The sequence below is a fragment of the Carcharodon carcharias genome, chromosome 10 (assembly GCF_017639515.1).
Source record: "Carcharodon carcharias isolate sCarCar2 chromosome 10, sCarCar2.pri, whole genome shotgun sequence".
NCBI lineage: Eukaryota > Metazoa > Chordata > Chondrichthyes > Lamniformes > Lamnidae > Carcharodon > Carcharodon carcharias.
In genome coordinates, this window is record NC_054476.1 from 146,194,479 (window position 1) to 146,208,607 (window position 14,129).

The following is a 14,129-nucleotide window of genomic DNA, read 5'->3' on the forward strand; positions in this document are numbered from 1 at the left end:
GTCCTTGGACTGGGGCTTGCAGTCAGGTGTCAGAGAGTAGAGACACTCCTGGAGCTCTGTGGAAAGCAGTCAGAGAGTAAAGACAGTCCTGGGGCTCTGTGGAAAGCAGTCAGAGAGCAGAGACAGTCATGGGGTGCAGCAGGCATGCTGCAGGAGTAATCATTGGGAGTACAGTGTACTCCCACTCCAGGGAGGGGCAAGGACTGTATACGCAGTAGGAATAATGCACAGCTTGGTTTGCAGGGCTGTCTCACAATCGCCGTCCATGAGCTTGTTTGTCCCTGTACTGGGCTGCAGATGGGATGTTGATGGTAATAGGCGACATCTGCAGTCTGTATTAGGTGAACATATAATAAAGGGGGCGGATGAGTATGTAAAGCTTTCTTGGGGCATTCACCTCGGTAGGTGGCCACAGCCTCCAGATGGGGAGGGTAGAGGCCCACATGGGGTATGGGTGCTGCAGTAGTGATGTGTTCAGGGAGGAGGGTAGGAATGTCCACCACAACAACTGTGAGCTACAGCATTATTGGAGGAGGTTTGAGAATTACAGGAGAGAGCTCTACCTTCGCATCGTGATGTTCCTGGTGGATTTCTGGGACATGGACAATGAGTAGTTGTTATGTTCCTTCTATTGGGTCAGCAAACACAGTTGCACGTCTAGCTACTGATAGGTGAGCTGGTAGTCAAGATGATGTAGATGAAAAGCACATGCTGTTTATTCACATAAGTAACGGAGCACTAACATATGTGTGCTTCTCAAACCAAAACCCATTTTAACACTACTGATCAACAATGTGGCCCATGCTACACAGCAATTGGGTAATACAATCATGGGGTCAATCTGCTTACATTCTCTTAAAGGTGTATTGCACCTCAGATTACCACATACCTCCCCCTTTACTTGAAGGTATAAGTTACAATCTTTACAATATATATACCTATTTACATAAATAAGCTATTTACAAATTCAGTCTCCCTGGAGTTTTCTTCAAATGTGTCGAACTTCTATGTCTACAACTTCGGATGGTTTATCCGAGGCCTCCCACTCAGAAGCCATCTGTCCACTAGGCTTTCCAGTAGGAACCTGTAAATTTGTTTCTTCAACTCTCTCCGTCTTAACGGATCCTACAGGTACTTCCAAATCAAGGGGAGTTCCTTTCACATGTGGTGTATACTCAAACGGGAATGCTTGGTGGATCCTTTCTTGTGGATATGTTTCCCTTTTCCTGAGGTGATCTATGTGTCTCCTAATTATCTGACCTTTGACCGATGTGTGATAAGAAAGAGGTCCTACCACTGCACTAACTTCACCTGACAGCCATTTGGGCCCATCTCCAAAGTTCTTTGCAAAAACTGTGTCTCCAGCAGTGAAGTTACTTTCACGATTGTGGTAATTGTGTCCATTTTTCTGGGCCTCCTGACTTCTCTGTTCCCTGCCCCCTAAATTCGGCCTTATGAGACTCAAACATGTCCGGACATGTCTCTTCATTAATAACTCTGCAGGGGGAATGCTAGTGGTCGTGTGTGGCATAGTCCTATAGTTGAATAAGAGGCATGATAATCTAGTTGCAATAGAGTCTCCATCCAGTTTTTTCACTCTGAACTTGAAGGTCAGAGGCTGCCCTCTTGACCAACCCATTGGATGCAGGGTGGTATGGTGAGGTCTTAACATGTGTTATGCCATTGAGACTTGCAAATCTTTGGAATTCTCCGCTGGTGAATGCCGTTCCATTATCAGACACTATCATTTCCGGTAACCCGTGTATCATAGAACTCTGACGCAATCTGTCTATGGTGGTGGTAGATATGGGTGATCTTACTTCATATACGTCCATCCACTTCGAGTGAGCATCTATGATCAGGAGTAACATTGTGCCCAAAAAGGGCCCCATGTAGTGAAAGTGGAAGTGGACCCATGACTTTCCAGGCCATTCCCAGGGATGCAATGGAGCTGAAGGGGGAAATTTCTGTACCTGTTGGCACTGCACGCAGCTCTTGACTAAGTTTCTGATTTCTGTATCCATCCCTGTCCACCATAAGCAGCTGCGTACCAACATTTTCATTCTAGAGATGCTGGGGTGAGCACTATGCAATTAGGTCAGTAATGGTTTTCTTCCTCTCAGAAGCACAATAACTCTTGCTCTCCACAGCAAAATGCCATCTTGGCAAGTGAACTCATATCTTTTATTAATATAGGGCTTCATTTCGTCAGACTTTGGCTCATTAGATCATCCCTGTAGGACTTGTTCCCTTACATGAGCCAAAACTGGATCGCGATCTATCCACTCCTTTATTCGTTTGGCATGTCCTGGTGACAAATCCAGAAAGTTTAATAACAAGACAAGTTTTTGGGGAATTGGGACGTTCACGTTGCTGTCCTTTAGAGGTAATCAGCTCAGTATGTCAGCATTTGCAATCTGGCTAACTGGCTGGTGGATAAAAGTATATTTGTAAGCAGCTAGAAACAGTGCCCAACTTTGGATGCGTGCAGAGGCAGTTGGGGGTATTGCCCTGTCTTCACCGAACAAGCCAAGTAGTGGCTTGTGGTCAGATACAATGGTAAAGTGGCGACCATGGATGTATTGGTAGAACTTCCTAATGCCAAATATAATGGATAAGCCTTCTTTCTCAATTTGTGAGTATTGTTGTTCTGCAACACTGAGTGTTCTTGAGACGTAACCAATGGACCATTCAGAGTCATCCGCCATCCGGTGGGAGAGTATTGCCCCAACTCCGTAAGGGGATAAATCGCAGGTCAAAATTAATTCTTTCTTTGGGTTGAAATGTACCAACAGAGCCGATGAATGTAGCAACAGCTTTACCATCATAAAAGCCTCTTGTTGTGGAGCTTGCCAAGACAACTTGTGGTGTTTCTTGAGCAAACCATATAATGGAGCCAGTACTGTTTACAAATCTGGGAGAAGACAGCCATAATAATTAATCATTCCCAAGAAGGACTTGAGTTCTGTGATGTTCTTCGATGCTGGTGCCTCACAAGCAGCTCTCACATTTTCTTCTACTGTGTGAAAGCCCTACGAGTCAACCCTATGACCCAGGTAGACCACTTCTTTTGCTTGGAAGATACATTTTCTCTTTTCAAATGTATTCCTGCTTGTGAGAAATGCTTCAACACCTCTTCTAGGTTAGCCAGGTGTTGTTCAGCAGTTAGTCCTGTTACTAGGACATCATCGAGTTAAACCTCAACATGGGGCAGCCCTTGAAGTAAATTTTCCATAATTCGTTGGAAAATGACAGATGTCGATGAGACTCCGAAGGGTAAGCGGGCATATTGGTATAAACCCCTATGTGTGTTGATAGTCACAAAGTCCCGAGAGGCCTTTTCTAGCTTGACTTGCTGGTAAGCATGGCCTACGTTGAGCTTCGTATATGCAGTTCCCTCTGCCAGCTCAAAGTAAAATTCATCAATTTTTAGTATAGGATGCCTGTCTAGACTGACTGCTCTGTTAACAGTCATCTTGTAGTCTCTGCATATTCGTACACTCTGGTCAGGCTTTAGTACTGGAACTATGGGTGCTGCCCATTCAGAAAATTGTACAGGTTGTAAGACTCACAACCTTTCCAGCCTGTCTACTTCGACATAAAATTTTTCTCACAATGCAAAGGGTACTGGCCTCGCCTTCATGAATCTTGGGGTTGCCCCAGGATCAACATGGATTTTAACTTGCAACCCCTGAATCTATCCAAGCTCATCCCTGAAAACGGAGGCATATTCCTGTAATCGTTCTTGCAAATTTTTCATCCTGAGTTGAAAAATCTTGGTTCACTTCAACTTTATTTCCTTAAGTCAGTTCCGACCATGTAGACTTGGACACTCCCCTGCTACCACTATGAGGGGTAGATGAACAGACTGATTTCCATACTGTACTGGAAGCTTGCATATACCTCTTACTCGTATATCTTGACCAGTATACGTCTTTAACTTAGCATCTGAATTTTCCAGATTTAATGGGTGGTTTCCTCCATTTAGATATTTGAATGCATGTTTCCTGATGACAGTCGTGGATGTCCCTGTGTCCACCTCCATTTGGATAGGTTTCTTGTTGACTTTCACTGTCACACAGATTGGCTCTGTTTTACCCATTTTTAAGTTGTATAGAGAGTAAATATCTGACCCCGTTTCTTCTGGTTCTTCTATTATGTTGATTTCATGATTTTTAACTTTTGCTTAAAGTTTTGTCTTAATCTGTCTTTACAATGTTGCCTAATATGTCCGTTACAATGGCAGAAGAAACATTCAATTCTTTTAAATTGTCGTTTGTTTGCAGGCTGTTTCCATTTCTGTCATTATTATTGTAAGTTTTCTCTGTTAAATCATTGCTTTTTGCTGGTCTGTTAACGGTGGCTGTTTCCTGCCTTTCCGCAGAGCCCTGCGCTTTCAGGCCATTTCTAACTGGTGTTTCCCTCCCGGCGTGAAGGGTGGTGCCATTTTGTGCTCCTTTGATTGCTCCTGAATCCCCAACTGCACTCTCCATTGTGAGCGCCAACTCCAGCGCCTTGCTGAAGCCTAAATTTGTTTCTGACAACAACCATTTTTGAATGGCATCTTCATTAATCTCACGTACTAATCAGTCTCTTAACATGTTGTTAATCAACACCCCGAAACTCTCAATGCTGTGTCAATTGTTTTAAGGCTGCTATATAGCAAGTGACTGTCTCTCCAGGGGTGCGACACCTCGAATTAAATTTAAAACGCTGCGTTGTTACCAAGGGTTTCGGCTGAAAGTGGCTTTTCACAAGATTTATCAACTGATCAAAGCTCTTGGAATCTGGGGTGTTGGGTGCCATTAGACTACGAATTAGGCCGTATGTTTTACTGCCACAAGTCAATAAAGGATTACTCGCCTCTTCTCCTCCCCCAATATGTCATTGGCCAAAAAGAAGAATGCAAGGCATTCCATGTACTGTGACCAGTCATCAGTGGTTTGATCAAATAGTTTGATATGGCCAAACTGTGGCATACTGGAGGGAAATAACTCCGACAACTATGATAAAGGCTGTATTTACAATCACCAGCAAGGTACGACTGATTTGCTTCATTTAATTCCTGCGGCTTTCCTTGGTTTCGTGAACTGGTTGCGTTTTGTCTCATCGCCAGTTTTTATGTTCCTTCTATTGGGTCGCTTGTTCAGCGAACACAGTTACACGCCTGTCTACTGATAAATGAGTTGGTAATCATGTTAGTGTAGATGAAGAGACCATTGCAAAATGAAGCACCTGCTGTTTATTCACATAAGTAACAAAGCACTAACATGTGTGCTTCTCAAACCAAAACCCATTCTAACACTACTGATTAACAATGTAGCCCATGCTACACAGCAATTGGGTAATACAATCACATGGTCAATCTGCCTATGCGCCTGGACTCCTCTGATCAAGGCCTCGAGGGCCAGGGGGGATGAAGTGGGGTGCCGCTGCCTTCTTTTGCCTTGCACCCTCCTTTTGGCTCAACGACATCTCTAATGGTCTCCTAAAGACAGGTGGGTTGGAGAGAGTGAGATGTGTGTGCTCCAGTGGCATTTAAATATGGCGCCTGGACCTTTGACCCTGCTGGGCCAGATGATTTGGAAAGATATTCACCTGTGCGTAATTAATGAGCTTCCTAGTGTGGAATCAAGCTCAATTTCCCACCCGCCACCACACTTAGTTCGGATTCTACCTTGTGTCTGATATCTTGTTAGGCAGTTAGATTCAGGAATAAAAAACAAAATTGCCAGAAATACTCAGCGTGTAAGGCAACATCTGTGGAAAGAAATAGAGTTAATGTTTCGGGTTGAGATGACCTTCATCAGAATTTCCAGCATTTTTTGTTTTTATTTCAGATTTCTAGCATCTACAGTATTTTGTTGTGAGTTAAATTCAGGTATCTGTCAGAGCTGAAATTTAACCACATGACTCTAGACATTCACAATGTACATATGTCGTTATGATTATTTTACTACTGCTTTTAATATTTCAAAGCTTGTGCATCTATTCTGTCCTCAGATCAATCAAAACAGTCAGTCGTGGATTCCCTGTTCATTATTAGTTGCTATGGTAACCTGGTGGAGCACACGATTGAGCCACGGCCCATTAACACCGTGCAAAAGATCAACGATGATACTCAGCTAGAGCTGTTAACGTCTCCCCGAGCTAGCTGGTCACTAGCCAGGTAAGATGTTCAGACACTCCATGAACGGGTCTGCAATAGCAGGGCCTGACCTACAATTGTTTAGGTATTTTGTTCTTATAAATCTGTAACTTGCAATAATTGTAACAGTTTTGCAGCCACCTGACTACAAGTGTCACTTGCAATATTTAAGATGCTTCTGTCAAATGGTTTTAAAAGTTATATTTTCATGAAGAAGTTCCTTATGAAGGCTGCACCTTTGAAGTAGCAAGTTGGTAGACGTGGAAGGGCCAATATTGATGTTCAGCCATGATTGATTTATTGTTTACACAAACCAACTAGACTACAGAATCTGAAGTAAGTATCAAAGTTTACTGATGATATCAAATTGACACCAAATTCTGAAGACGACGATAACACGCTTGCAGAATGAGCATGTAGATAAAATGCATTTTATTATAGATAAGTTTGAGGTGCTGCATTTTTGCAGGAAGAATAAGGGGGCCATCTTGTACAATAACAGTCTAAAGAGGAGCAAAGGGATCAAAGGGTACAGATTCACAAAATCGTTAAAAATTGCGACGCAGGTTAACAAAGCCATAAAAATTACTAACAAAGCACTGAGGTTCATTTCTAGAGGAATAGAATTCAAAAGCAGAGAAGTTATATTAAACATATTGCAAAATTTTCAAAGGCGGGGCTGGAGGCAGGAGGACTGGAAAATTGGCCTTTGAGAATGGCATGCCAGTTTACTAGTAAGTTCTCACCCCTGGCCCATTTTGGTAGAGGTAGGTTTGGGGAGGGTGGGTGGGAATGACGCCCACAAGCAGCAGTTAGCCATTAAGGCAATTAAATGGCCTATTAAAGCCAGTGTTCTGAGGCTGACTGGAATTTTCCAGTCAGTCGGCAGGCCCCTTGCAATGACTGCAGTCCGACTGATGCATGGAAGCATGCCCCCACGGCAGACTGGAGGATCAGCATGACAGCATCACTTTAAATCCTCTGCAGCCAATATACCATGACAGTCATTGCTATGTGAACTGGCCACAGCTGCAACCGCAGGTCACACAAATGTAACCACTTTTTGTTTTGAAAATGATGAAGTGTGCTCCTCCATTTTACACCCTCTCTCTTCTACATATGTTGGAAGTGTCCAACTTTGGTGGTGGGCTGCTGCTCTCTCTGTGCTGGAGGACCTCCTATTGGCTTGCCTGCATATGGACCCCCACCCTCCGTCCTTAATTGGAAGGCAAGTGTGCTCTCTGGCCTCTGATTGGATTTCTTTAAAATCACATCTCTTCTTACATGATGAAAATATTCCCAATGTCAGGGAAAATTCAGCCAATAGAATGTTGGTTAGATTACGGTTAGAGAATTGTCCTCAGTTCTAGTCACCATATTATAAAAATGATAGGCACTGAGGAAGTTGCCAAAAATATGTGCAAGCTTGATAACAGGATTGGGAGGTGATAACTGAACAGGCTGAGACAGTTTCCTCTAAGAAGGGGAGGCTGAGGCTTGAACTGATTGAGGTCTTTAAAATTTGAAGGGGCTCGATTGGATAGATAGTGAGATGTTTCCACTTGTGGGGAAATCCAAACTAGGGGACATGAATATAAGATAGTCACTAATACATTTAATAAGGAATGCAGAAGAAACTTCTTTACCCAGCAAATGGTTAGAATGTGGAACTTTCTACCACATGGTTTAAGGCAGAAACTTATCTAGCTTCCTCTTAAAAGCATCTAAGTACCTAAGGAAGAAAGAAATAGAATTATATGCTAATAGGGTTAGATGAGGTAAGGTAGAGGACTCGTGTGGAGCATAAACACTGGCAGGGACCAGTTGCAGGCCTGATCTGCTTATGCTGTGTCAGCCTCCCGCCCATTCTAGGAAGCATAAGTGGAGGTGAGCAGGAGTGGGATCTCGGGCAGCAGGAGACCTCTTCAGGAGAACACAAGAGAATAATTTGTGAATATTGCAAAAGATGACTCGTGTAAAGTTGTCAAAGGCAGGTTAGAACTTATGTCAGGATGTTAACCTTCACAAAGGTAGTAAGCAATGGACTCCAGGTTGAAGTGTTGGAATTAAAAACCCACTAGAATCATTTAAAAAAATTAAATGTTCAAGTAGGGGGAGTATAGGGTTTTGCTACCTCCATGAACTCAGCTGTGACAGACAGCTTTCCTCATCTGTAATTGATGTATGACATAATTCAGCAGAGAGTAGGAATTGAATGTAAGAATGGATAGCTCATTATCACACTATTGTTACATTTGTCCACTCAGGTAGCAGGATATTTTTTATTAAATTCTAATCTTGTCCACTTAATTGTAATGCTTCACTGCGAGCTGTAGATGGGCCCAATCTCTGTATTGGGTGGGGAGTTCAGTGTAGAAGCTTTGGAGATATATGGCAATAAAGCTTCAAGTGGCTTAGGACTAAAGGGTTAGTTAAGTACAACAATAGTTATAATAAACATGAACTGCAATCAGTAAAGAAACTTTTAACCCAAGATTTGAGTATCAGAGCCATGCTAAAGCATTGATGCAACAAAGCTTCCAGTTTCTGTTAATGAAAATCTCAATAACCATTTTTATGAGCTGAACCCTTTGAATCTCATTGACAGTCATTAAATTCATTCACTGCTTGTGATCATTATACCCGAGCTTTGCAATAACCGAACAACAATCACCTAGGATGTCATGCGTTTTAATGGCAAGACAATGGAAGACAAGGTCAGCTTGACAGTCACTACCTACATCTTCCCTTTAATGAGCTTCACAGAGAAGCAGAATTCATTAGGAATGGCCCTTGGTATCCGTTTGAGGTTTGTTTTACTTTGTAGTCTCTATAAACTATATATAGATTTTTTTAAAAAGCAAATGAATTGCCAGCAGCTGTCCAGTCTCCTGTCATGTTAATGTTGACTTCTGCTGGGGTACAGTTTCTTGAGGCACCCCAGCCATCCTCTGGATCTCGCTCAAGCAGCCATTCTTCATGTGTGATACCAGAGAGGGAGCAGCAACAGTTTATTCAATGACGGGGTGGGCAGTGGAGGGGGACATCATAGCCAGCTTCTCCCAGATGTGCTGGCCAATATTTATCCCTTAACCAACAGCACTAAAACAATCTAACTGGTCATTTGCATTTTATTGTTCATGGGAGCTTGCTGTGCAGATTGGCTGAAACATTTCCTACATTACTGCTACGGCTACACTTCAGAAAGTGCATCATTGGCTATAAAGTGCTTTAGGACATCCTGAGGAAATGAAAGGTGCTATAGCAGTACAGGTTCTTTCTTTCCTCACTTTATGTTCCTTCATGTGAACTTATCAGGGGTCACTGGATGGAGATCAGGGGCAGAATTTTACGAGTCAGCAAGCGGGGGTAGGGCCTGCTCACCGACGTGTAAAATGACGCGCGGTGACATCCAGGAGAATGCCTGACGTCACCGCGCTCGATTTAAATTTTCAGGAAGGCGGGAACGCAGCAAAATCAGCTGCATGACCGCTGGCCTGTCAATGACTAATTGAGGCCATTGACAGGATTATTTAAGTAATTAAAGGACCTGCCCGTTTACCTTAAGGTGGGCGGGCAGGCCAGGAGCCCCGGCGGGAACTAGAAAATCATGAAACCTCATCCACAGGCGGGATGAGGTTTCATGCAGGCTTTAAAAAATTTTAATAAAGATTTTGTAAAACTTATGGACATGTCCCAACTCATGGGACATTGTCACATGAGGGGACATGTAAGGGAAATTTTATTTTTCTATTTTTGTCTTTTTTACATGTGCAGCTGATCTCCCTGGGACTGCACTTAGCCTCAGGGAGATGAGTGCACTCTTTCATGCGCATGCGCGAAAGAGCGCACTCTTGATTTTGGGATTCCCCCGCCCACACAGAGGGCACTGATCGGAAGTGTGCCCGCATGCACCCACCCGACAGGGGGAAAATTTAGCCCCAGAAGTGGGAACCCAGGTTGATTTTTCTTCTCCCCGCCAGGGAGATTGAGATTATTATTTTTACTGTAACCGTGTCTGAGATCTGCTAACTGAGCACATGTAACAAATCATATCTGGAATCTTCTTAGTCTGTAAAGACTAGACTATTGACAACCAATTTGAAAAACATGTACAGTAGCCTGCAGTTCAAAATGGGCTATTCAGTCACATCCATGGAGCTTGAACTTTGGAATGCATTTAGTCTGTATCTGAACTTTCTCCTCTTAAAAACAATTAATAAGGCAAGGCACAATATAAGTGCAAGTACAATTGCTGTAATAAGGAACAGAACTAGCACTCAGTGTCCTGGAAGATGGAATTAATCTTCGAAAGACTGCATTCTGTAACTTAAGTGTTGTGGACTGCATGAGGGTCCTAAGGTGTCTTGGCCTCTCCCAAAGCTGCCTTTCACTGAGCACTGAGAATTGGTTGACTTGGCATTCTGTTCAATATATAAATGTGTGGCTTTCTCTCACCACCCCTCATAGTGGCTGGCATCATCAATGCACACTACTGTGGTTTAGAGAGACCTACTGGGACCTTGTCATAACACTTCATCTGATAAGGCTGAAACATTCGCAACAATCTTCAGCCGGAAGTGCCGAGTGGATGATTCATCTTGGCTTCTTCCTGAGGTCCCCAGCATCACAGATACTAGTCTTCAGCCAATTTGATTCACTCCACGAGATATCAAGAAACGGCTGAAGGCACTGGATACTGCAAAGGCTATGGGCCCTGACAATCTTCCGGCAATAGTACTGAAGACTTGTGCTCCAGAACTTGCTGTGTCTCTAGCCAAGCTGTTCCAATACAGCTACAACACTGGCATCTACCCAGCTATGTGCAAAATTGCCCAGGTATGTCCTGTACACAAAAAGCAGGACAAATCCAACCCGGCCAATTACCGCCCCATTAGTCTACTCTCAATCATCAGCAAAGTAATGGAAGGGTCATCAACAATGTTACCAAGCAGCACTTGCTTAGCAATAACCCGCTCACTGACTCCCAGTTCGGGTTCTGCCAGGGCCACTCAGCTCCTGACCTCATTGCAGCCTTGGTTCAAACATAGATAAAAGAGCTGAACTCCTGAGGTGAGATGAGAGTGACTGCCCTTGACATCAAGGCCACATTTGACCAAGTGTGGCATCAAGGAGCCCTCGCAAAACTGGAGTCAACGGGAATCAGGGGGAAAACTCTGCTGTTTGGAGTCATTCCTGGCACAAAGGAAGATGGTTATGGTTGTTGGAAGTCAGTCATCTCAGCTCCAGGACATCACTGCAGGAGTTCTTCAGGGTAGTGTCCTTGGCCCAACCATCTTCAGCTGCTTCAACAATGACCTTTTTTTCATCATAAGGTCAGAAGTGGGGATGCTCGTTGATGATTGCACAATGTTGAGCACCATTCGTGACTCCTCAGATACTGAAGCAGTCCATGTCCAAATGCAACAAGACCTGGACAATATCCAGGCTTGACAAGTGGCAAGTAACATGTGTGCCACACAAGTGCCAGGCAATGACCATCTCCAACAAGAGAGAATCCAACCATCACCCCTTGATACTCAATAGCATTACCATCACTGAATTCCCCACCATCAACATCATGGTGGTTGCCATTGACCACAACTCAACTGAACTAGCCATATAAATACTGTGGCTACAAGAGCAGGTCAGAGGCTAGGAATCATGCGACGAGTAACTCACCTTCTGACTCCCCAAAGCCTGTCCACCATCTACAAGGCACAAGTCAGGAGTGTGATGGAATACTCCCCACTTGCCTGGATGAGTACAGCTCCCACAACACTCAAGAAGCTTGACACCATCCAGGACAAAGCAGCCCACTTGATTGGCACCACAGCCACAAACATTCACTCCCTCCACCACTGATGCATTGTAGCAGCAGTGTGTACCATCTATAAGATGCACTGCAGGGATTCACCAAAGCTCCTTCGACAGCACCTTCCAAACCCATGACCACTACCATCTAGAAGGACAAGGGCAGCAGATAGATGGGAACACCACCATCTAGAAGTCAATTCACCATTCTGATTTGGAAATACATTGCCGTTCCTTCACTGTTGCTGGGTCAAAATCCTGGAACTCCCTTCCTAACAGCACCATGGGTGTACCTACACCACATGGACTGCAGCGGTTCCAGAAGGCAGCTCACCATCACCTTCTCAAGGGCAACAAGGGATGGGCAATAAATGCTGACCCAGCCAGCAAAGCCCACATCCCATGAATTAAAAAAAAAGAATAGTGAGATACTACAAAATAGCTTGTAATATCCATCACCCATCTTAAATGGGGCGAAAGGACAGCCTTTGTAATCGCCATTCACGCTCAGCTCAATAGTGCTTGCCAGAGTGGGGCTCATGGGGCCTCATCATTGTATATGGAACTAAGTAAATATTTGTTTACTACTGTTTACAAGCTGCACAGCTGGAAGCAATGGTTGGCGTTCCCTTCAGTGGCTGTGTCCTTTCAGAATTGTCTGTTTTCAGTCAGTCAGGAAAGAGTCATTTGGATGGTGTGTGGAAGGGGGAGGTGCAGGTATCATAACTTTGATTAGCTTTCTGTAGAAAGACCAAATGCTTTCACATGTTTCCTTTGAAGGTGAAGGGTCCCAGGGAATTTCTAGGCCAGCAAACTCAGTTGGTCACCCCTCCTCCAAAAAAGCAATCCCCCCTGCTTCAATCCTGTACAAGTGGTAATTGCAATCAGCAGCATTTTACTTAAGCAGGTCACTGCCTTTTCCAAGGGGAATTTGTGATTCTTGTGATTTATTCATTCTGTGCTTCTCGATGACTGCTGTTTTTTAAGTTATTTTCACATGATTTTGTTACAATTAAAAGATGTAATGGGTCTTGAAGTTCGTAAGTTCATTTGTCACAGACCAGTTATTTCAAGTTATGTATTTTAGAGAAGTCCAGCAATGAAAACTTTTTAATGAGAGCACTTAAAAAAAACAACCAAAATTGCAAAAGGCCAGACTTAGGGACTGGGCAATGCAAATACCACACATGGAGATTCAATAAAGATTGTTTTTAATGGACAAATAAAGATAAATATGGTCCAGTATTACATTTAATATTTTCACGCAAATTAAAAAATGCTTTAATCTCATTGTAACTTTTTTTTGGCATTTCACTTGTCTATACATTACTTGTGGTTATAATTTTGCTTCCATCCTACAAAAGTGCAAATTTTTGTAGCTGAATTACAAGGTATCTTAGGTACTGAAATGGGAAGGAATCTCTTTAATAGGAATAAAGAAAGACTTGCATTTCATCAGCATCTTTCATGATCTCAGGATGTTCCAAAGTGCTTTACAGCCAATAAGTGATATTGTTGTAGTGTAGGAAAGATTAGATAGAAAACTATCTATTCAAAGTACTATTCCTCCGTTTCTATCTTGAAAAGATATAATAATAAATATATTTGTTACCTTATAATATCTCAAATTTGCTCTGTGCGGAGAGAGACAAAGTTTTAGGTTGTCTTCCTTCCTCAGCCATTTTGGGGACATTCACTGCAATGAGGTACGACACTGCAGACAAAGCAGACACCGCCAGCCACAACTGCCCAGCTCATAGAAGGCTCTCAGAGGAAGGTGAAAAGAAATCCAGCATCATTGGTTGTATTGTTAATACATTTTGAACATTCCTTGGATTAAATGTTCAGTGAGAAACTGAACTGATCACAACTTCCAGAAGGAAAACAAACCCAGCAGCTTTGCTTTGTACTGTTATTTATGCTGTGAATTATCAAATGCAAATCTGATGTTCAGTTTAACAAGTTGCAGAAAGCTCTTGTTACCATTTTTTCATTTAAGACTTTTTAATAGCAGAGTGACTCAGTCATAGCAACTGAAATAACTCTCTTAATCCTGTGAAAAACCGGGATGCACGTACTCACCTGAATAAAGGGTACTCTAACTGCTAGGTGTTCGTAAAAGGTACTCACAACTGTGATGTCAGGTGTGATGCATGGCCCTATAAGG

At 43.1% G+C, this 14,129-nt stretch overlaps 1 protein-coding gene across 5 annotated transcripts in view; it reads left to right on the top strand.

Annotated features, from left to right (window-relative positions):
* The window catches only part of bcas3 (BCAS3 microtubule associated cell migration factor), a 1,011,809-nt gene that overhangs the window by 535,062 nt on the left and 462,618 nt on the right, over positions 1-14,129 (top strand). For all 5 annotated transcript variants that reach the window (XM_041197205.1, XM_041197207.1, XM_041197208.1 and 2 more), the window contains one exon: positions 6,004-6,169. In XM_041197205.1, the coding sequence (XP_041053139.1) occupies positions 6,004-6,169 (166 nt within the window). The remainder of the gene's footprint in view (positions 1-6,003; positions 6,170-14,129) is intronic.